General features: G+C 39.1%; 1 protein-coding gene across 2 annotated transcripts; it reads left to right on the top strand.

Annotated features, from left to right (window-relative positions):
* The first annotated feature begins 255 nt into the window (after nucleotides 1-255).
* Nucleotides 256-24,120, top strand: LOC112555737 (leukocyte elastase inhibitor-like). Of its 2 annotated transcripts, none has more exons than XM_025224233.1 (7): nucleotides 256-485; nucleotides 2,256-2,461; nucleotides 20,107-20,261; nucleotides 21,015-21,201; nucleotides 22,382-22,627; nucleotides 23,258-23,464; nucleotides 23,804-24,120. In XM_025224233.1, the coding sequence occupies exons 1-7, from the start codon at nucleotides 293-295 to the stop codon at nucleotides 23,978-23,980; spliced, it is 1,371 nt and encodes a 456-aa protein (XP_025080018.1). In that variant the 5' UTR covers nucleotides 256-292; the 3' UTR covers nucleotides 23,981-24,120. The 2 variants fall into 2 exon arrangements, with proteins under 2 accessions (XP_025080018.1, XP_025080017.1); XM_025224232.1 differs by lacking the exons at nucleotides 256-485; nucleotides 2,256-2,461; nucleotides 20,107-20,261; nucleotides 21,015-21,201 and adding exons at nucleotides 7,300-7,514; nucleotides 9,512-9,717; nucleotides 10,155-10,309; nucleotides 11,041-11,227.
* The last annotated feature ends 364 nt before the right edge of the window (nucleotides 24,121-24,484 follow it).

Raw genomic sequence — 24,484 nt, 5'->3', positions numbered from 1 at the left:
TGTGTGTAAAATAAAGATAAGGAGTTCTTTGCAAAGCCAGCAGCTAAGGCCATGTAAACATATGCTACATGCACAGAATAAGCAGTGTGCGTGACACGCGCTAATCATTTCTTCGATACCGTGCTCACTAACACCAGACACATACAAGAACATGCACAAACAGGTGCGTGCACTCAAAAATCATTGATGCTTCGAATAGAAACAATATTCATATCAAATTAATCTCCTTCGACTATACTTAGTTTGTGGGAGGGGAGGGAGGGGACGAGAGACTGGTTTCGCCACGTGTGCAATGTCTTGTGTAACTAATCATCCTGCACCACGAGGCGCATACTGGTACAGCCATCGCCAGATAAGGTCAGCATCCGACATATATTGCGAGGGTGTTACAGACTCCATCAGACTGCAGCTCTTCTCTCCAGCCATCATGGGTGTGGTCAGGGTGGTGGTAGCTGTGCTTCTGCTGGGTGTCCTGCTACACTCCGGTGTGTACACGAGGCTTCGTTTATACGTTTTGAATTCTCCTTAATATGTATTATTATATAAAAATTATCGCCAAGATTGTACTTAAACAAGATATTGCTTTTCGTTGTGTACAGTGACATATTTCAGATACTATAGACAAAGATCGACATATCTGGGACAACAGAAAATACCACGAGCTTCATCGTCTGTAAAAGTGATCCAGAATGGACATTTATTATATTCTTTTTTCCTATCCTGTACAAAACGATTTTTTGTGTGTATTTACATCGCTCAGTTCTAGACATCCCTCGAAGTCTTTTAGTTTTACATCATCAAACTACAAGTCTGGCATGAGAGTGGATCAATGACTCGGTATAACGGGAAACCTCCACTGTGCTTCATGTTCGTAACCCGTGTTTGCTGAGTGATATCTTAGAATAGAGGGAAAGATTTTATGACCTCGTACTCCTTGATTGAATCATACCTAATTAAGGAAGGTAAGTCCTAAGGTTATTACCCCTTTTGTTACCCACGTTTGTTCTGACTTGTTCATCAAGATTAAGTAATATTTGATACACTTGTTTAGTGATGCAGTCCATGGACATGTTTGTTACTCAGAGCCATAATCTGATAGTTCTCACATAACAGAGACAGATATAGGTGACCATTTGCTGATTAACGGTTTGCAGTACCAAGAGCGAGTCTAACACGACACCATCCCTATTACCCAAAAGTACTGAGAGGTTAGTATTAGGGGAAGGCCTACAAGAATCCGATCTATGAATTTTTATTTTTTTTTTTCGTTATTTAGACCGCTACAGTTTGACCACGCTAAGATTTAGAAAATATTAATATCACTCAAAACACTTATACAAACAATCCAGGGACAAGCTCTAGATTAAAAAATCAACAGTCAAACCATTAGGCAATAACCAAAGGACCATTACTCTTTCCTAAACAGTATTATAAAGGACGGAAGAGTTCTTTCCCTTCGCTTTACAGGCTGAGGGGATCGGCTCTACATTGTTTATGTTTTGTGTTCGTGCTTCGAATTGGATAAAAATGTTGGACATTCTTGTTAAAGGTGTGCTTCTCCTACGTTTTCTTCCTCTTCTGAATTGCAACAGGTCTGTATATAATGTATATAATGTATATAATGCTATTTTCAAACTGTGCGAGCTGTTTAGATCTGTTGCCAGGATTCCATTCTGCTCGCTTCACTCGCTTCGTCAGCGACCTTGAACTACATCGAGTAAACTGAAGTGATGATCACCCTCTTGCAGTTTCATGTGACAACATGTTTTCATATCCTCAAGATAACTCAATATCGTTTTCCTGATGTCACTGACCTTATTTTCTGGAGTCGTGACCCTGACATCTACAGTGATCTCCCTTTGTTGTCGGAACGCAGCCTGTCCTCGCATAGTTCTTCCTTTTTAATTTTTGTTATTATTTTGTGATTTTGTTTTGCATCTTTGTTTCTATTTTGCTATGTTTAAACTTTACTTGAAACTGAAAGACTTTGTACAGTCGTAAAGACCTGAGATTTCACTTACGTTTCGACTGTTTACAGCCACAAGTTTACACGAGTAGTTATCTTTTTAACTTTATGTATGGACACTTCATGCCACAGACTTTTACAAATACAGCAAAAAAAATATTAAAATTAATCTCATGAACCATGGCCCATTGTTGTCACAGTCTCTTTTAATCTGTATTCATCCTCACAAACCCTAAACGTCTTGTCATTAGTATTGCTTACTTAGATAAATATTTTTTGTTGTTTCTAGGCTGCCAGGTGACTTCCTCTCGTGATGCTAGACACAGGACACGAGCAGCTTTACTCTCCCAGTCTGTGACGTCATTTGGAGCCTCGCTTTACCTCCAGCTGACATCCGGGAACTTGGACAACCTCATCTTCTCTCCTTTCAGTGTCTTTGTGGCTCTCGCCATGACTTTGTTAGGAGCTGACGGCGTAACAAAGCGAGAACTAATGGTACCAGCATATAATAACCAGATTTTTTATTTTACATAAATACTTTATTTAAAATTGTATGCTGTAGTATAAATACATTTACTTTTATTAAAGTAACAAACCAAAGTCAAGCTTGCGTTCTTGTTTCAAACAATCCAATAGTAAACTCCTTATTTAAGTCTATTTTTGTGGGTAGCTAATAATAATAATAATCCTCATCATCATCATCGTCATCGTCATCGTCATCATCATCATCTACTGTTCATATTTATCAATATCGTCTGCTTCATATGTTTACTTATTTCTGTCGGTTTCATCGCCTGCTTGTGTTTGTCTTTGATTTCGATCTGTGGGTTAAATCGTATACATCATTTTTCTGTCATATCGTCTGCTTATTTCAGACAGTTCTGTCCGTGGGGCCGCAGCAAGGTGTTCATCAGACACTGCACAATGCCATTGCCTCCTTTGAGTCTGGTCTTGACCCTGAGACCAACCTGACCTTACGTGTTGCCAACGCCATCTACTACAATCCATTCCCAGATCACGGTGTTACCTGGGTAATATTTTATCATCTTGTACAATTTACAATTTGAACATCTTCAATACCAAAAGCGTTAAATCAAGTAAATAAATGTAATTTGTCGAGAGCATAGTCATAAGCATTGGTATAAATATTGATACAGATATACTTAGTATAGGTAATCGATTGATTGAGAGAAAGTAGAAGTTGTACAAACAAACCAAAGATTCTGTAAGATTTGTTTGTTTGTCTCCTAGGTGATTGCAGAATACCCACTGACTAACAAAACACAGAACATTCAGATGCCTTTTGAGGAGCGGCAACTGAGTTTTCTGTCTTTGTTTTTCAAATAACATTAAGAGGCTATCCGCCTTTGGTTTTGTCTCCTAGATTCTCACAGAACATCCAGAGGCTCTACGCGGGATCACTTAAGCCTTTCGATGAACAGGACCCTGAGGCCGCCATTAACTCTTGGGTGGCGGAAGTGACGGATGGGATGATCCAGAACCTCCTTTCACCTGGTCACATCGCAGATTCCGGCACCATTTTCATGCTTCTCAATGCAGTCTTCTTCGAGGTTAGTGAAATTCGTCAGCGAACACACCGCTGTCTCTCTTTTTCTGATTGGATATGAAATTCAAATGTTTGTCATACCAGAGACAAAGACCAGCAAGAAATTGTTTAGGCAGTAGTAAGAGCGTGGTGTGTAAACTTCCGAACAATGAGGTGGTGAAGAAGAAGGATTAGTGGGTGATGAAGGATTCGACGATATGTTTGTAGCCAGAGAACTAATTTTGTAAAGACGTTTCATTAGAGCGAATGAATGCGCAGAATTTGCGCATTGTATTTGACAGAAATGCCAAGTTCAAATCTCTGATAGACTAATGGTCTAAAGCAGTGGTTCTCAAAGTGTGGTCCGAGGACCACTAGTGGTCCGCGGGCATAAGTCAGGTGGTCCGTGGCTGACAGTCGTCATATGTCAGCAAAGTGATGTTTAAAGTGATGCATTCCTCGCATTAACATTTTAATTACAAAGAACGAGGTATACGTAGTTTTATGTCAACTTATTACTATACTACTTTTACAAAAGGACTTTAAGTTTTGAATTAAAATGAAACAAATGTGGCAATTTAAATTTTAAATTCATAGTACAGAGGGATTTTAGGCCTTGGTGGTCCGCCATATTTTTTACTTAGGCCTTGGTGGTCCGCCATAGCTTTTACTTAAGTAAAGTGGTCCGCGGTCCGAAAAACTTTGAGAACCACTGGTCTAAAGGACAATGATCGGCAATCCACACATCAAACGCATGGAATATGCAAGGCGGTGTCCAGCCTATTGTTGTCTACATTGTTACATCCGCTGAAAAAAAAAAACAAGCCTCTATTTTTGCACAGGTCTGAGAAGTCGCTAGCTTATCCACCAACCTCCATCTTCCGGAAGTTCTGCCTCGCATGCGCAAACCATCACCTAATTTGTCTTTTAGAAACAATGAGTTAGATAGATTAACCAGCGATTGTTTCAACTAAAACTGTTAGGACTTGAAGCACAAACGTTGCAGGCTGAAGTCTTAATGAAAGTTTTAAATTTTACTTAAAACAGGGTTTTCTTATACAACAGAATAAATGAACTAAGAAAATTCTCTTACAAAATTAGCATCTGAAAACCACTTTGAGTAGAAGGAGAGGCAGAAAATCGTGGGAAAGATATAGTCACAGGAAGGCTTTAAACCTGCAAGCGTTTGCAGCTAACATAGGCTACTATGCATCTCCTCTATACTTGATGACGTGATTAATTCTATTTTATTATTTGTGTTCATTTTCTGTCTCAATAATATCTAGGGACTTTGGAAAAGGCAGTTCGACCCAAAATCGACGAGTGACTCTGACTTTACCACGGCGACGGGAACGGTGGTGCAAGTTCCCATGATGCATCAGCCTAAATCTCCTATCAGACTGAAGAACATCGAGGCTTTGAACGCAAGGTGGTTGAACTGCCTTACAGGGGGGACCGATTCAGTCTCTTTTTGGTCATGCCCAACACCTGGGATGGTTTAATGAACCTAGAGAGACACCTGGAAGGTCAGGTAAAGCATTTTAGAAGTGATGAAATTATAAGTAGATAAACTATAATGTGTAGACAAGAGAAATGTAATTTAAATTAAGTACGAATACTTCATCTTCCTTTCACTCTCAGAGTGTTTGATAGCTGTTAAGTTTGTTGCTAAGTATATTTCTCGCAGTAGAGTGCTCGGTAAGAAACCTAGTGAGAAAGTTAGAATCTCATTCCAAGAAAAAAGAGAAAATGTAAACAGTTATTCCCATGATTCCATGTCATCAGGGCTAGTGTTTGTATTATATGGCTCATCATCATCATTGGTCCCTCTATTGGTGTTTTGAGATGAACTATTATTTCTGATTCTAGATGCTCAACAGCATCGTGAGCGACATGCCGGGCACTGTTCGAGCAGATCTCTCTCTGCCAAAATTTCGTCTGAGGACTCGCAAGACACTTAATGAACATCTCCAGGCCATTGGCTTGCGGTCTGCCTTCTCCAATGCAGCGAACTTCAGCCGACTGTCGAGGAACTCCGTTAAAATCAGCAAAGTTTTTCAAGAAGCCGTCATAGAGGTAATATAATAATTCGAAACTTCATTTAATTCTTATAATCAAATGGTTATTTGACATATTCTATAGCTGGTCCCAAAGGTTTTTTTACTCAAAGGACAGTTCCAGAATATGTCTTCTATGGTTTCACTGTCCTGTTTACAAAAACAACAAAAAGGAGATGTAGCCAGCTTACATTTAAAAAAACCTTTGATGATCTTTTATACTCCCCTTGGAAACAGGCCGATGGCCTAATAAGTAAAGAGATTGTGATTCTGATTCATAAAGCAAACCATGTTGTTCAGTGAGTTTCCAATAAAAGTGTTGAAGGGTGATGATGTAAAGACTGAGTATTTGTCGCTGTGCAGGTGAACTGAGTCCGGAAGCAGGGCGGCAGCTGTGACGAGCATCCAGGTTGTCCCTCAATCGAGGTTTTCCAACTCGTTCGTTGTGAACAAGCCGTTTGTGTTCATTCTTCGTGATAAGATTTCAGGGCTCAACATTTTCATGGGCAGAGTAGCCGACCCTTCCCAGCAAAGTCCGTAGTTTGTCGTTAGGATCCACGCTTATTTCCCCTTTCAAAACATTATACTTCTAGCTGTTATTGGATCTGTAAGTATATCGCAGTATTTTCAATCCATGATGTATCACAGCTATATACAGTCGTAAACGTTAATAAAGGAAACTTTTCGATCTACATTTCACCTGTACTAAGTTTGTATGTGTGTGTGTGAAGGAGTTTTACGCCAAGCCAGCAGCTAAGGCCATGTTAAACAGATGCTACATGCACAGAATAAGCAGTGTGCGTGAGAGGGGATCTGAACCAAGAACAACAAATCCTCACTATCTTCGTAACAAATGCTATCATTTCTTTGATACCGTGCTCACTAACACCAGACACATACAAGAACATGCACAAACAGGTGTGTGCACTCAAAAATCATCTATGCTTCGAATGGAAACAATAATCATATCATATTCAGACAGCAAGACTCTTAATTAAGAATGTCCCATGTCCAAGAACGTCACAAAGGTCTTATTTTTAATATTATTATCAGCAGCACTTCGGTCAGATTAAATTATTTACAACTGGAGTTGATTCGGACAGAATGAAGTCCGTCATCATCAGACAACACTACTTCCACTTGTGCTCATGACTCAGACTATATGAAATGAAGCCAGCGGGTGCTTTCATCCAGCTTAGTTTCCATCTACGGTCATCGTCGTCCACCCTGAACCCTCCTAACGTAACCTCGTCATTTGATTTCCACACGTCATGACCAGTGCCGTGTGCAACAGGCCTTAGCCACGCCTACTGATGCCGCACGTGCCCAGTCATCTGCTCTGTGTGTGAGCGGAGACCGAAAAGTAATGAGACCTTCAAGGCCATCTGGTTGAAAACCAGTTAGGTCACGTGCACAGGTCATGGTATGTAATATTGTCATTGTTTTTATGTCGCCTGTGATAGAAAGAAGGATGACTCAGTGAATACACATCCAGTTTTCTTTAAAATTGGTTTTTTAAAGCTCCAGAAGATCTCAACCTGACCTTTTTCATTTCACCTGTTAAAGAACGTTGATCAAAAATGCATCATTCGGTGACTTCTATTATACTTTACTATAGTGCTTTCATTTCTTTTTTCGTTCACACTTTGTGCGACATTTGTTTGTGTCTAATTTCTAAACTGTAAAACCGTTGTCATGTTGAGGAGTGGAGGGGAGGAGACGAAGGGATAAAAGACTAGTTTCACGTGTGCAATGTCTTGTGTAACTAGTCATCCTGCACCACGAGGCGCATACTGGTACAGCGATCGCCAGATAAGGTCAGCATCCGACATATATTGCGAGGGTGTTACAGGCTCCATCAGACTGCAGCTCTTCTCTCCAGCCATCATGGGTGTGGTCAGGGTCGTGGTAGCTGTGCTTCTGCTGGGTGTCCTGCTACACTCCGGTGCGTGCACGAGGCTTCGTTTATCCGTATTAATTTCTCTTTAATATGTATTATTACATATAAAAATTATCGCAAGATAGTGCTTAAAGAAAATATTGCTTTTCGTTGTGTACAGTGACATATTTTAGATACTCTAGACAAAGATCGACATATCTGGGACAACAGAAAAGACCACGAGCTTCATCGTCCGTAAAATTGATGCAGAAAGGACATTTACTTGTATTCCTTTTCCTATCCTGTACAAAACGATTTTTATGTGTGTATTTATATCGCTGAGTTCTAGACATCCCTAATGTCTTTTAGTTTTACATCATTAAAATACAAGTCTGGCACGAGAGTGGGTCAATGACCTCGGTATAACTGGAAACCTCCACTGTGCCTCATGTTCGCAACCCCTGTTTGCTGAGTGACATCAGAGAATAGAGAGAAACATTTTATGACCTTGTACTGCTTGATTAAGTCATACCTAATTAAAGCAGATAAAACTAAGGTTATTGTCCCTTTTGTTACCCACTTCGTTTCGCCCGGTGATCAAGATTAAGTAATATTTGATACACTTGTTTTAGGGATGCAGTCCATGGTCATGTTTGCTACTCAGAGCCATAATTTGATAGTTCTCACATAACAGAGACAGATATAGGTGACCATGTTGCTGATTAACGGTTTGCAGTATCAAGAGCGACTCTAACACGACACCACAGTATCAAAGGATGGGAATGGCTGTGACACAAGATTTCTCTGTCACAACTTTAATTAATGTATGGAGACAGATTGATGTGAGCTTTTGTCTTTTGGCATTGTACTAAAATAGTTCAAGGCCCTACTTGACCGACTTTAGTCTGAGAAAGTAACTATTTCTCATCCATCCCTCCTACCAAAAAGTACTGGGAGGTGGGAAAGGCTTCAAGAATCCGATCCCTGAAGTCTTTTTTTTTTTTTTTTTTCGTTATTTAGACCGCCACAGTTTGACCACGCTAAGAGTTAGGAACTATTAAGATCACCAAAAAAAGACTTATCCAAACAATCCAAGCACAATCTATAGATTAAAAAAATCAAAGTCAAACCTTTTAATAGTAACCAAAGGACCATTACTCTTTCCTAAAATGTATTATAAAGGACGGGAGAGTTCTGTCCCTTCGCCTGACAGGCTGAGGGTCCGCTGTCCCCTTACATTGTTGATGTTTTGTGTTCGTGCTTCGATTTGGATAAAAATGTTGGACATTCTTGTTTACATGAGCTTCTGATGCGTTTTGTTCCTCTTCTGAATTGCAACAGGTGTGTATATAATGTATATATAATATATATAATGGTATTTTGGAGTGTGAACTGTTTAGATCTGTTGCCAGGATTACGTTCCGCTCGCTTCACTCGCTTCGGCAGCGACTTTGAGCTACATTGAGTAAACTGAAGTGATGATCACCATCTTGCAGTTTCATGAGATAACATGTCTTCATATTCTCAAGATAACTCAATATCGTCTCAGTATTCTCCTGATATCACTGACCTACTGACCTTATTATCTGAGTCGTTACCCTTACATCTACACTGTAGATTCTACAGTGATCTCCCTTTACTGCCCGAACGCAGCGAGTCCTCGTGTTTTTCTTCCTTTGTTAATACTTTATGATTTTCTTTTACAACTTTGCTACTATTTTGTGATCTTGTTCTACATCAATGTTTCTATTTTACAATCACTAAACTTTGCTTGAAACTGAAAGACTTTATACAGTCGTGAAGACCTCAGATTTCACTGGCGTTTCGACTTTTTACAAGCACAAGATTCACATGAGCAGTCATTTTTTTCACTTTATCTATGGACACTTCATGCCACAGACTTTCAACAAATACAGCAAAAAAAAAAAAAAGTATTAAAATTAATCTCACAAACCATTGTCCATTGTTGTCACAGTCTCATATAATCTGTATTTATCCTTACCCACCCAACCGCCTTGTCATTAGTAATGCATACTTAGATGAATATTTCTTGCTATTTCTAGGATGTCAGGTAGCTTCCTCTCGTGATGGTAGACACAGGACCCGAGCAGCTTCACTCTCTCAGTCTGTGACGTCATTCGGAGCCTCGCTTTACCGCCAGCTGACATCCGGCAACTTGGACAACCTCATCTTCTCTCCTTTCAGTGTCTTCGTGGCTCTCACTATGACTTTGCTAGGTGCTGGCGGCGTCACAAAGCGAGAACTAATGGTACCAACAGGAAATAATAATCATATTTTTTATTTAAAAACAAATACTTTATTTAAAATTGTATGCTGTAGAATAAATACTTTTACTTTTATTAAAGAAACAAACCATAGTCAAGCAAGCGTTCTTGTTTCAAACAATCCAATAGTAAACTCCTTATTTATGTGTGTTTTTGTGGGTCAATAATAATACTAATGACCACCATCATCATAAAGGTGCAAATCATATGCGTATGTGCAAACAATAATACCAAAAGTCATTTTTGTTCTCGCGGATTAGTCAGTTTACTGTTCATATTTATTACTATCGTCTGCTTCATATATTGGGTGGATTCACTTTTTTCTGTCGGTTTTATCGCCTGCTTGTGTCTGTCTTTGATTTCTATCTGTGAGTTAAATCGTATGCGTCATTTTGTCCGTCATATCGTCTGCTTATTTCAGACAGTTCTGTCCGTGGGGCCGCAGAGAGGTGTTCATCAGACACTGCAGAATGCCATTGCCTCCTTTCAGACTGGTCTTGACCCTGGGACCAACCTGACCTTACGTGTTGCCAACGCCGTGTACTACAACGCGTCCCAGATCACGGTGTTACCTGGGTAATATTTTATCATCTTAGAAAGTTTACAATTTGAACATCTTCAATACCAAAAGCGTTAAATCGAGCAAATAAATGTAATTGGTCGAGAGCATAGTCATAACACTGGTGTAAATATTGATACCGATATAGTTAGAATAGGTAATCGATTAATTGCGAGAAAGTAGAAGTTGTACAAACAGACCAACATTTTGCAAGAATAACCAAATGTAGCCATCCTTTCGTGCTGGAAAACGTTCCAATTTTTAGAAATTTAAAATACTATTTATTAACATTTTTTATCACTTGAAACTATTAACCTTTTTTATAACACTTTGTCCTAACTTTTTCAAACGAGGTAGTAGTGTTTTAGTTTGTTCAGTGTCAGGACCTTAGCTGGTCACCGCAGAGAACCGATAGTTACAGTTGCTGACAAGATTCTCCACGGCTGTCGTTAGTAAACAGCATCAAGTCCGGAGTAGGAAAGTTATTCCACCATCTTTAGTTCGCCAACTTGTTTTATTTTGTTCTGTCGACTTCAGCTGTAACAACTTCGACAGATGCTCAATAGCAAAGTAAAACCCTGTCTCCTAGGTGATTGCATAATACCAAGGGACTCTCCAACCCTTGTCATTGTGTTTTCTAGGTTTTCACAGAACATTCAGATGCCTTTCGAGAAGGGTCAACTGAGTTTTCTGTCTTTCTTTCTCAAATAACATGAAGAGGATACCTGTCTTTGCTTGTGTCTCCTAGATTTTCACAGAACATCCAGAGGCTCTACGCGGGATCACTTAAGCCTTTTGAGGAACAGAACCCCGAGGCCGCCATTAACTCGTGGGTAGCGGAAGTGACGGATGGGATGATCCAGAACCTCCTTTCACCTGGTCACATCGCCGATTCCGGCACCATTTTCATGCTTCTCAATGCAGTCTTCTTCGAGGTTAGTGAAATTTGTCAGCGAACACCCTGTATCTCTTTTTCTGATTGGACTCGATATGAAATTCTAATATTTGTCATACGAGAGACAAAGACCAGCAAGATATTGCTTAGACTGTAGTACGTGCATGGTGTGTAAAACATTCAAAGTGGAGACAAAGCAAAACAATAGAGAGATGAGAAAGCAGTGAGAGAGTGGTTAGAGAAAGATGAGAGAGATCAAATATAAGAGATTAGTGACAAAGAGGTCATAAGGTGATACACGAGGAAACAAATTACAGTGTAATAAGAGAATCGTTAAAGACCTGCGATAAAGTTATGAAAAGTTAGAGATGGATGTAAGCGCAGTGAGAAAGAAGAGAGAGATGAACAATGAAACAAACACGTTGTGAATTAGAAGCGCGAAATTTCCGAACAATGAGGCGGTCAAGAAGAAGAGTTAGTGAGTGATGAATGATTCGACAATATGTTTGTAGCCAGAGAACTAATTTTGTAAACACATTTCATTAGGAAAGCGAATGAACGAGCAGATTTTTGCGCAGTTTATTTGATAGAAAGGTCACGTTCAAGCCTCTAATAGACTAATGGTCTAAAGGACAATCGTTTGCAATCCACACATCAAACACATGGAATATGCAAGGCGGTTGTTTTCTACACTATTACATCCCCTGAAAAGAACAAGATTATTTTTACACAGGTCTGACAAGTCGCTAGCTTTTCCGCCCACCTACATCTTTCGGAAGTTTCGACTTGCATGCGCAAACCATCATCTACTTTGTCTTTTGAGGCAAAAGATGCAATTAGGTAGATAGATCAACCAGCGATTGTTTTAACTAAAAGTGTTTAAGACTTGAAACACAAACGTTGCAGGCTCAAGTCTTAATGGAAGTTTTAAATTTTACTTAAAATAGGGTTTTAACAGAATAAATGAACTAAGAAAATTCTCTTACAATATTCGCAGCTAAGCACAGGCTACTATGTATCTCCTCTATACTTGATGACGTGTGATTAACTCTATTTTATTATTTGTGTTTTATTTTCTGGGTATTTGTTATTGTCTCATACATCACATTTTTGTCTCAATAATATCTAGGGACTTTGGAAAACGCAGTTCGACCCAAGATCGACGAGAGACTCTAACTTTACAACGGCGACGGGAACGGTGGTGCAAGTTCCTATGATGTATAAGACTTACGCTTCTATCAGTCTGAAGAACATCGAGGCTTTGAACGCACAGGTCGTTGAACTGCCTTACAAGGGGGACCGATTCAGTCTGTTTTTGGTCTTGCCCAACACCTGGGATGGTTTGATGAACCTAGAGAGACGCCTGAATGGTCAGGTAAAGCATTTTCGAACTGATGAAATTATAAGCAGATAACCTATAATGTGTAGACAATAGAAATGTAATTAAAATTAAGTACGAATACTTCATGTTTCTTTTACTCTCACAGTGTTTGATAGATGTTGTCAAGTATATTGCTAAGTATATTTTTCGCAGTAGAGAGTGCTCGGTAAGAAACCTAATGAGACCGTTACAATCTTATTCCAAGAAAAAAGAGAAAATGTGAACAGCTATTCCCCTAACTTCCTTTCATTAGTGATAGTGTTTGCATTATATGCCTCATCATCATCATCATCATCATCATCATCATCATCATCATCATCATCATCATCATCATCATCATCATTCAGTAGAAATACAACCAAAATAGTTGTAGGACTTAGCACCGACGTCCTGCTGCCCTCGAAAGCAGCTGTCGGCAGAAAAAGTGTATGGAATCTCAGTGTTCAAATAAAATATGCCACTCTCTTTATAAATATATATCGAGTTAAGGTTTTTCCTACTTACACGTTCAAAAATAATATTACTTAGCATTTTGTGCATAAACATTTAATTGGAATTTTTTATATAAAAACCTTTCAACATGAAATAGCTAGATAAACTGAAGTTGGTTTAACTTTTTAATAAATGGTTTATCAATCTGCATGAAATTCATGTTTTCTCGGTACCTTTACCTCTTAGCCTTAAAGTTGAACTTGTCCTAGTGTTTTGTAAAGAAACTCTAATTGTGTTTCCAGATGAACTATTTTTTTCTGATTCTAGATGCTCAACAACATCGTGAGCGACATGCCGGGCACTATTCGAACAGAGCTCGCTATGCCAAAATTTCGTCTGAGGACTCGCAAGACACTCAATGAACATCTCCAGGCCATTGGCTTGCGGTCTGCCTTCTCCAATGCAGCGAACTTCCGCCGACTGTCGAGGAACTCCGTTAAAATCAGCAAAGTTTTTCAAGAGGCCGTCATAGAGGTAATATCTACAATCCGTAAGTTCATTTAATTATTATAATCAAATGGTTCTTTGACATATTCCACAGCTGGTCCCAAAATTTTTACTCAAAGGACAGTGCCAGAATATGTCTTCAATGGTTTCATTGTCATGCCAAAAAAAGTAACAAAAAGGTGATGTAGTTAGCTTACATTTCAAAAGAACCTTTCATGATCTTGTTATACTCCCTTTGGAAACATGCTGATGGCCTAATTAGTAAAGATATTGTCATTCTGATTCATAACACAAACCATGTTGTTTAGTGAGTTTACCCTAAACGTGTTCAAGGGTGATGATGTAAAGACTGAATATATGTCGCTGTACAGGTGACTGAGTCTGGAAGCAGAGCTGCAGCTGTGACGAGTATTGAGGCTTGTCCCTCAATCGCTCTCGTTCGACAGGGTCGTCGTGAACAAGCCGTTTGTGTTCATTCTTCGTGATAAGATTTCAGGGCTCAACATTTTCATGGGCAGAGTAGCCGACCCTTCCCAGCAAAGTCCGTAGTACGTGATAAGGATCCACGTTTATTCGACCTTTCACAACATTATACTTCTAACTGTTATTGGATATGTAAGTATATCGCACTATTTTCAATCCATGATGTATCACAGCTCTATACAGTCGTAAACGTTAATAAAGAAAACTTGTCGATCTACGATTCACCTGTACTAGGTGTCTGTGTGTGTGCGCGTGTGTGCGTGTGCGTGTGTGAAAATAAGGAATTTTACGCCAAGCCAGCAGCTAAGGCCATGTAAACAGAAGCTACATGCACAGAATGAACAGTGTACGTGAGATGGGATCTGAACCCAGGATAACCGATCCTCACTATCTTGGTGACAAGCGCTAATCATTTCTTCCATACTGTGCTCACTTACATCAGACACATACATGAACATGCAGGTACAGGTGCGTGCACTCAAAAAATCATTGATGAATGGTACACCATATTCATAGCTTATTCCGACTGCGGGACAATTAATTCAGATGGTCCCATGTCCATCAACAGCCACAAAGGATTTTAACATTATTATCATCAGTACTTCGGTCAGATTGGAATTATTTACAAAAGGAGTTAGCTCGGACAGAATTAAATCTTCAAACACCAGACAACACTACTTCCCCTTGTGCTCATGAGTCACACTATATAAAGATGAATCCAGCGGATGCTTAATGACCTCTCACCCCGCATAGTATCCAGCCCTCCTAAGATATCCTGGCCATCTGCTTTGCATAAATCATGACGAGTGTCGTGTGCAACATGCCTTAGCCACGCCTACTGCTGCACACGTGCCCAGTCATCTGCTCTGCGCGTGAGAAGGGACTGAAAATTAATGAAGCCTTCAAGGCCATCGGGTTGAGGAAGACGTGCTGAAAACCAGTGAGGTCAGCTGCACAGGGCATGGTATGTAGTATTGTCACGTGACGGTTATATTGTTTATCTATCGCTTGTGATAGAAAGAAGGGATGACGGAGTGAATGCCCATTCAGTTTTGTTTAAAATTGGTTTTTAAATGATCTTAACCTGACCTTTTTCATTTTTGACTCTTAAAGAACTTTATTAAAAATGCATCTTGCAGTGACTTTTACTTCACTTAACTATGGGGCTGTCATTCCTTTTGGCGTTGACAATTGTGTGACATTTGTTTGTGTCAAATTTGCAAACTGTAAAACCGTTTACATGTTGACGAGGGGAGGGAAGGAGAAACTATTTTTGCCACGTGGGCATTTTGCGGAGAATTGTATTTAACTTTACAATAGTGCTGTTATTTCTTTTGGCGTTCACACTTGTGTGACATTTGTTTGTGTCAAATTTCTAAACTGTAAAACCGTTTTCATGTTGACGACGGGAGGGGAGTAGAGACTAGTGTCACAACGTGTGCAATGTCTTGTGTAACTAGTCATCCTGCACCACGAGGCGCATACTGGTACAACGATCGCCAGATAAGGTCAGCATCCGACATATATTCTGAGGGTGTTACAGGCTCCATCAGACTGCAGCTCTTCTCTCCAGCCATCATGGGTGTGGTCAGGGTCGTGGTAGCTGTGCTTCTGCTGGGTGTCCTGCTACACTCCGGTGCGTACACGAAACCGTTTATCCGTTTTAAATTCTCTTTAATATGTATTATTATATAAAAAAAATTATCACAAGATTGTACTTAAACAAGATATTGCTTTTCGTTGTGTACAGTGACATAATTTAGATATTCTAGAGTCTAGATAAACATCGACACATCTAGGACAACAGAAAAGACCACGAGCTTTATCGTCTGTAAAATTGATGCAGAAAGGACATTTACTTGTATTCTTCTTCGTATCCTGTACTAAACGATTTTTGTGTGCATTTATATCGCTCAGTTCTAGATATCCCTAAAATCTTTTAGTTTTTTATCATCAAAATACAAGTCTGGCACGAGAGTGGGTCAATGACCTCGGTATAACTGGAAACCTCCACCGTGCCTCATATTCGCAACACGTGTTTGCTGAGTGACATCTGAGAATAGAGAGAAACATTTTATGACCTCGTACTACTTTATTTAATCATACTTAATTAAAGAAGATAAATCCTAAGGTTATAGCCCCTTTTGTTACCCACTTCGTTTCGCCCGGTGATCAAGATTAAGTAATATTTGATACACTTGTTTTGGGATGCAGTCCATGGTCATGTTTGTTACCCAGAGCCACAATTTGATAGTTCTCACACAACAGAGACAGATATAGGTGACCATGTTGCTGATTAACGGTTTGCAGTATCAAGAGCGACTCTAACACAACACCACAGTATCAAAGGATAGGAATGGCTGTGACACACGAGATTTCTCTGTCAAAACTTTAATTAATGTATGGAGACAGATTGATGGATCTTTGGTCTTTTTGGCACGGTACTAAAATGGCTAAAGGCCGTATCTGACCTACGTTAGTCTGAGATAACAGCTATTTCACATCCGTCCCTACTACCCAAAAGTACTGGGAGGTGGGATCGAAGGCCTACAAGACTCCGCTCTCTGAATTCTTTTTTTCCTTATCTAAATCACCACCCTCTGACCACGCTAAGATTTCGAGAATATTAATATCACTCAAAACACTTATACAAACAATCCAGTGACAAGCTCTAGATTAAAAAATCAACAGTCAAACCATTTGTTAGTAACCAAAGGACCATTACTCTTTCCTTAAATGTATTATAAAGGACGGAAGAGTTCTGTCCCTTCGCCTGACAGGCTGATGGGATCGGGTCTACATTGTTTATGCTTTGTGTTCGTGCTTCGATTTGGATAAAAATGTTGGACATTCTTTTTTACGTGTGCTTCTGCTGCGTTTTTTTTTCTCTTCTGAATTGCAACAGGTCGGTATTATAACGTGTATAATATATATAATGAAAATAATGCTATTTTGAACTGTGAACTGTTTGGATCTATTTTCTGAATTACGTTCCGCTCGCTTCACTCGCTTCGACAGCGATCTTGAGCTACTTTGAGCAAACTGAAGTGATGATTACACTCTTGCAGTTTCATGTGATGGCATTTCTTCATATTCTCAACATAACTCAATATCGTCCCAGTATTTTCCTGCTGTCACTGACCTACTGACCTTATTGTCTGGAGTCGTTACCCTTACATCTACAGTGATCTCCCTTTACTGGCGAACGCAGCGAGTCCTCGTGTTCTTCCTTCTACATCTTTCTTACAGTTTTTTTTTTTATCTTGTTCGACATCTTTGTTTTTATTTTGTGATTTTGTTAAGAGCAACAAGTTCCCCTTTGGCTGAGATATTGCGCTTTAAACATTCTCACGTATAATTATCAACAACCATTCCATAATGCTAGCTATAGTCCTTTGTAAACCTTTTCTCCCCAATATCATGTTGCTTTCACCTCTTGTTCTTGTTATTTAAATCCTCTGTGCGCTTTCTGTATTTGATTTTATTCGATTAGCTGCTTGTTTATTCGTTTATAGCTTTTTTTTTTTTTAATTTTCGCCACCAATAGTGCATCTTGAACGACCGAGTGTTCAGTCAGGGAATGCTAATAAGAAGACTGCGGGTTTCAGATCCTTTCTTAAATGTAGTCCCGCTTTGTGAACTCGCTTCCCTCTCGACCAAGGAGTCTGCTATATTGGATCTTTACAAGAAAAAACTCTTAAGACTCACTTGTTTAAACTTTTGAAGTTTTCATTTGACCTGCAGTTTGGTGGCTGCTGGGATCACCGCGCATTGAGCGCATCTTTGTGATGCGGATACTAGCGCGATACAAAACTACATCATCATCATCATCTTATAATAGGAAAGAAAACATTACAAAAAAGATGCTTTGCAGCAAAAATTCACAAGCAAAAAGTAACCTAGACAGATACTGAGAAATATGCAAAAGGAGTAAACTGTATTAAACTTCCCAGCAGCCCACAGCCATAAGCACTCCCGTTTGAAGTATCAACTGACCAGTAGGAGAGATTAAATGTGACACCAATAAAGCAAAACACCATCACTGTCCAATAACATGTAGCAACCAAATGATTACAAATGTCTCAGAAACCTTTGTATTCTTCTAAAACATACTTCTTAGTTCTCCTGACACTCTGATATATTGTTTTCATCATACCTGAGTTTTGGGCTGTTCTAGTACTACAATTACTGAGATGCATACAATCAACCCATTACCTGGAAAATAATTCAAATTGAAACGATCTGCGTTCAGCAACAGCATAGCAAGGCTCCCTACACCTGCACTTTTTTTTCATGCATTTTGTTTATGTTTAAAGGAAATTTTTCTTTCACAAAGATTGATTCAATACAGATTATGCATATTTCTAATGCAGACATTCAAAAATTTGGATGGTACCCATACGTTTCATTCACAATTTGACCATTTCCCAAACTCAGAAAATATCCACATAAAACATATTCACACAAGAAAAACTCTGGAAATGATATATTAAATGACCCATCTTAATTAACACCAAAAATAACTTAAACTAAACAATAGTCACTGAAACTTTGACATGAAATCATTATTTTCATTCCAAAAGTTTGCATATGTAGCATCATTACTAAATAGACTTCTTAGTCCTGTTTGCCCCTACTGGAACATAGGACTGCAAACAAATCAATAAACAGTACCCACATAAATAACAGATTAATAAAAACAATTAGAAGTTGCACAGTAGTTGACGTGATCATATGGAGGAAATAATGTCTCTTAAACATTTGTTTTTCTCTGTACCTCCCAGGTTTGTTGAAAGAAAATAGGACTTTTAAAACAAATTAAATGTATTTTACTTTTCTTGTTTTACCTCTCCCACATCAGGCAGTCTTTTCTAGTTAAATTCTTTTATAGTTCATATGGGGTTTTTTTCCTGTCACTTGTTTGCTGTTCATGTTTCGTTCTTATTCTTAAGCACTAAAAGTATACTCCTAAGGAGCATGAGTATGGCCTTTACAATTTTGCATTTATTATTAATGAAAACTTTTTTTCAGATATTCACCTCACAAAGTTGTACAATGTCCCCAGAAAGTGTTTGTCAGCTTGTTACTGCAAGCAATTTATGTCATCTGAATTCACACTGACTAACGTGTGGTACTTTGTCCACAAATAACGGAAACTTTGATCCCCGAGACAACCGCTTGTATACAGGTTCACATTAGTAGTTATCTTTTTAACTTTATGTATGGACACTTCATGCCACAGACTTTCAACAAATACAGCAAAAAAAAAAGTATTAAAATTAATCTCACAAACCATTGTCACAGTCTCATATAATCTGTATTTATCCTTACCCATCCAACCGCCTTGTCATTAGTAATGCATACTTAGATGAATATTTCTTGCTATTTCTAGGATGTCAGGTAGCTTCCTCTCGTGATGGTAGACACAGGACCCGAGCAGCTTCACTCTCTCAGTCTGTGACGTCATTCGGAGCCTCCCTTTACCGCCAGCTGACATCCGGGAACTTGGACAACCTCATCTTCTCTCCCTTCAGCGTCTTCGTGGCCACACACCATGACTTTGCTAGGTGCTGGCGGCGTCACAAAGCGAGAACTTATGGTACCAGCAGGAAATAAAAACCATTTTTTAAATGTACTTTATTTAAAATTGTATGCTGTAGAAAAAAATACTTTTATTGAAGAAACAAACCATAGTAAAGCAAGCGTTCTTGTTTCAAACAATCTAATAGTAAACTCCATATTTATATTTATTTTTGTGGGCCGATAATAATAATAATAATAATAATAATAATAATAATAATAATAATAATAATAATAATAATAATAATAATAATAATATGCATCATCATCATCATCATCATCATAACGATCAACATTATCATAAAGGTGCAAATCATATGGCGTATGTGCAAACAATAATACCAAAAGTAATTTTCTTTCTCTCGGATTAGTCAATCTACTGTTCATATTTATTAATATCGTCTGCTTCAAGACGTACGTTGGGTGAGTTCACTTTCTTCTGTCAGTTTTATCGCCTGCTTGTGACTGTCTTTGTTTTCTGTCTGTAGGTTATATCGCACGCATTATTTTTACGTTATATCGTCTGCTTATTTCAGACAGTTCTGTCCGTGGGGCCCCAGCAAGGTGTTCATCAGACCCTGCACAATGCCATTGCCTCCTTTGAGACTGGTCTTGACCATGAGACCAACCTGACCTTACGTGTTGCCAACGCCGTGTACTACAACGCGTCCCAGATCACGGTGTTACCTGGGTAATATTTTATCATCTTAGAAAGTTTACAATTTGAACATCTTCAATACCAAAAAGCGTTAAATCGAGCAAGTAAATGTAATTTGTCGAGAGCATAGTCATAAACACTGGTGTAAATATTGATACAGATATAGGTATAGTATAGGTAATCGAGAAAGTAGAAGTTGTATAAACAAACCAACATTTTGACAGAATAACCAAATGTAGCCATCCTTTCATGCTGGAAAACGTTCCAATTTTTAGAAATTTAAAATACTATTTATTAACAACATTTTTTATCACTTGAAGCTATTAACATTTTTTATAACACTTTGTCCTAACTTTTCAAAATGAGGCAGTAGTGTTTTAGTTTGTTCAGTGTCAGGACCTTAGCTGGTCACCGCAGAGAACCGATAGTTACAGTTGCTGACAAGATTCTCCACGGCTGTCGTTAGTAAGCAGCAGCAAGACCGGAGTAGGAAAGTTATTCCACCATCTTTAGTTCGTCAACTTGTTTTATTTTGTTCTTTCGACTTCAGCTGCAACAACTTCGACAGATGGTCAAAGGCAAACCCTGTCAATTGACCAAAAGATTCTGTAAGATTTGTTTGTCTCCTAGGTGATTGCACATACCCACTGACTCCCAAAACCATCATTGCATTTTCTAAATGTTCACAAAACATTAAGATACCTTTTGAGGAGCAGCAACTGAGTTTTCTTTCTTTGTTTCTCAAAGAACATTAAGATGTTATCTGCCTTTGCTTTTGTTTCCTAGATTTTCACAGAACATCCAGAGGCTCTACGGCGGAGCACTTAAGCCTTTTGAGGAACAGAACCCCGAGGCCGCCCTTAACTCGTGGGTAGCGGAAGTGACGGATGGGATGATCCAGAACCTCCTTCCACCAGGTCACATCGCCGACTCCGGCACCATTTTCATGCTTCTCAATGCTGTCTTCTTCGAGGTTAGGGAAATTCTTCAGCGAACACACCGCTGTCTCTCTTTTTCTGATTGGACTCGATATGAAATTCTAATATTTGTCATACTAGAGACAAAGACGAGCAATATATTGCTTAGACTGTAGTACGTGCATGGTGAGTAAACCATTCAAAGTGGAGACAAAGCAAAACAATAGAGAGATGAGAAAGCAGTGAGATAATGGTTAGAGAAAGATGAGAGAGATCAAATATAAGAGATTAGTGACAAAGAGGTCATAAGGTGATACACGAGGAAACAAATTACAGTGTAATAAGAGAATCGTTAAAGACCAGCGATAAAGTGATGAAAAGTTAGAGATGGATGTGAGAGCAGTGAGTGAGAGAGAGATGAACAATGAAACAAACATATTGTTAATCAAAAGCGTGCAATTTCCGAACAATGAGGCGGTCAAGAAGAAGAGTTAGTGGGTGATGAAGGATTCGACAATATGTTTGTAGCCAGAGAACTAATTTTGTAAACACATTTCATTAGGAAAGCGAATGAACGCGCAGACATTTGCGGATTTTATTTGATAGAAAGGTCAAGTTCAAGTCACTAATAGACTAATGGTGTGGAGGACACTGATCGGCAATCCACACAGCCAACACATGGAACAATGAAGGCGGTGTCCACTCTGTTGTATTTTACACTATTACATCCGCTGAAAAAAAAGACTATTTTTGCACAGGTCTGACAAGTCGCTAGCTTATCCACCCACCTCCATCTTCCGGAAGTTCCGCCTCGCATGCGCAAACCATCATCTAATTTGTCTTTTAAAGAATAAATGAGTTAAATTAACCAGCGATTGTTTTAACTAAAGCTGTGTAGGACTTGAAACACAAACGTTGCAGGCTCAGGTCTTAATGAAAGTTTACAAATTTTACTTAAAACAGGGTTTTCTTGTACAACAGAATAAATGAACTAAGAAAATTCTCTAACTAAACTAGCGTCTGAAAACCACTTTGAGTAGAAGGAGTTGCTGAAAATAGTAGAAAAGATACAGTCACAGGAAGACTTTAAGCCTGCAAGCCTTCGCAGCTAAACATAGGTTACTATTCATCTCCTCCATACTTGATGATATACTTAATTCTATTTATTATTTGTGCTTATTTCCTGGGTATTTGTTATTGTCTCTCACGTCACATTTCTGTCTCAATAATATCTAGGGACTTTGGAAAACGCAGTTCGACCCAGAATTTACTAGTGACTCTGACTTTACAACGGCGACGGGAACGGTGGTGCAAGTTCCCATGATGCATAAGACTTACGTTTCTATCAGACTGAAGAACATCGAGGCTTTAAATGCACAGGTCGTTGAACTGCCTTACAGGGGGGACCGATTCAGTCTGTTTTTGGTCATGCCCAACACCTGGGATGGTTTGCTGAACCTAGAGAGAAGCCTGAATGGTCAGGTAAAGCATTTTAGAACTGGTGAAATTATAAGTAGATAACCTATAATGCCGCGATTCTCAAACGGTGGGATGCGCCTCCCAATGGGGGCGCGACGTGCTTACATGGGGGCGGGGGCGCGAAGGTCCTCATTTTTTAAAAGTTTCATTTACCGGTATTAGTGAAATTAGCTGACACAGTGTGGCTAAGGGGCACGGGGGGCGCGGATGTACCTTTGTCGTCAATTCATCATCATTCCGTAGAAATACAACCAAAATAGTTGTAGGACTTAGCTCCAAAGTAGCCGTCGGCAGAAAAAAAAGTGTATGGAATCTCAGTGTTCAAATAAAATCTTTAACTCTCTCTATATATATATATACAGTTAAGTTCTTCTTTTTCCTAGTTACACGTTGAAAAATATAAAATGATATTACTTAGTATTTTGTACATAAACATTTCATTGGATTTTTTTTTATAAACAGACGTGTCCACATAAAGTAACTAGATAACTTTTAAATAATTAGTTTATCAATCTACATTGCTTTCAAGTTTCCTCGGTACCTTTTCCTCTTACCCTTAAAGTTGAACCTGTCCTTGTGTTTTGTAAAAAACTCTATTTGTGTTTCCAGATGAACTATTTTTTCTGATTCTAGATGCTCAACAACATCGTGAGCGACATGCCGGGCACTGTTCGACCAGCCCTCTCTCTACCAAAATTTCGTCTGAGGACTCGCAAGACACTTAATGAACATCTTCAGGCCATTGGCTTGCGGTCTGCCTTCTCCAATGCAGCGAACTTCCGCCGACTGTCGAGGAACTCCGTTAAAATCAGCCAGGTTTTTCAAGAGGCCGTCATAGAGGTAATATCTAATAAATCGGAAGTTCATTTATTATAAATTATAAATATTTATTTTACAGATTTCATAGCTTGTCCCAAACGTTTTTACTCAAAGGACAGTGGCTGACTTCAATGGTTTCATTGTCCTGTAAACAAAAACAACAAAAAGGAGATATGGTAAGCTAACATTTAAAAAGAGCCTTTGATGATCTTGTTATACTCCTTTTGGAAAAACGCCGATGGCCTAATGAGTAAAGAGATTGTGATTTTGATTCATAAAGTAAACCATGTTGTTTAGTGAGTTTCTCCTAAAAGTGTTAAAGGGTGATGATGTAAAGACTGAATATTTGTCGCTGTGCAGGTGACTGAGTCTGGAAGCAGGGCGGCAGCTGTGACGAGCATCCAGGCTGTCCCTAAAATGAGGTTGCGCAACAGGGTCGTCGTGAACAAGCCGTTTGTGTTCATTCTTCGTGATAAGATTTCAGGGCTCAACATTTTCATGGGCAGAGTAGCCGACCCTTCCCAGCAAAGTCCCTAGTACGTGATTAGGATTCACGTTTATTCGACCTTTCACAACATTATACTTCTTACTGTTATTGGATCTGTAAGTATATCGCAGTATTTTCTTTCCATGATGTATCACAGCTCTATACAGTCGTAAACGTTAATAAAGAAAACTTGTCGATCTACGATTCACCTGTACTATGTGTGTGTGTGTGTGTGTGTGTGTGTGTGTGTGCGCGTGTGTGCGTGTGTGCGTGTGCGTGTGTGAAAATAAGGAGTTTTACGCCAAGCCAGCAGCTAAGGCCATGTACACAGAAGCTACGTGCACAGAATGAACAGTGTACGTGAGATGGGATCTGAACCCAGGACAACCGATCCTCACTATCTTGGTGACAGCCGCTAATCATTTCTTCCATACTGTGCTCACTTACACAAGATACATACATGAACATGCAGGTACAGGTGCTTGCTCTCAAAAATCATTGATGAATGGTACACCATATTCCTATTATATTCCGACAGCGGAACAATTAATTCA

Source organism: Pomacea canaliculata, linkage group LG14, assembly GCF_003073045.1.
Source record: "Pomacea canaliculata isolate SZHN2017 linkage group LG14, ASM307304v1, whole genome shotgun sequence".
NCBI classification, from domain to species: Eukaryota; Metazoa; Mollusca; class Gastropoda; order Architaenioglossa; family Ampullariidae; genus Pomacea; species Pomacea canaliculata.
Note: the sequence above shows the minus strand (reverse complement) of the source record. Positions and strands in the feature narration are given on the sequence as shown.

What these genes read in the sequence shown, in the direction of transcription:
- LOC112555737 (XM_025224233.1), top strand. Translation starts at nt 293, where the DNA reads ATGTCTTGTGTAACTAATCATCCTGCACCACGAGGCGCATACTGGTAC. An exon ending in TAACAAAGCGAGAACTAATG is followed by an intron (nt 2,462 to 20,106) that starts GTACCAGCATAT and finishes TGCTTATTTCAG; the next exon opens with ACAGTTCTGTCCGTGGGGCC. An exon ending in TTCAAGAGGCCGTCATAGAG is followed by an intron (nt 23,465 to 23,803) that starts GTAATATCTAAT and finishes GTCGCTGTGCAG; the next exon opens with GTGACTGAGTCTGGAAGCAG.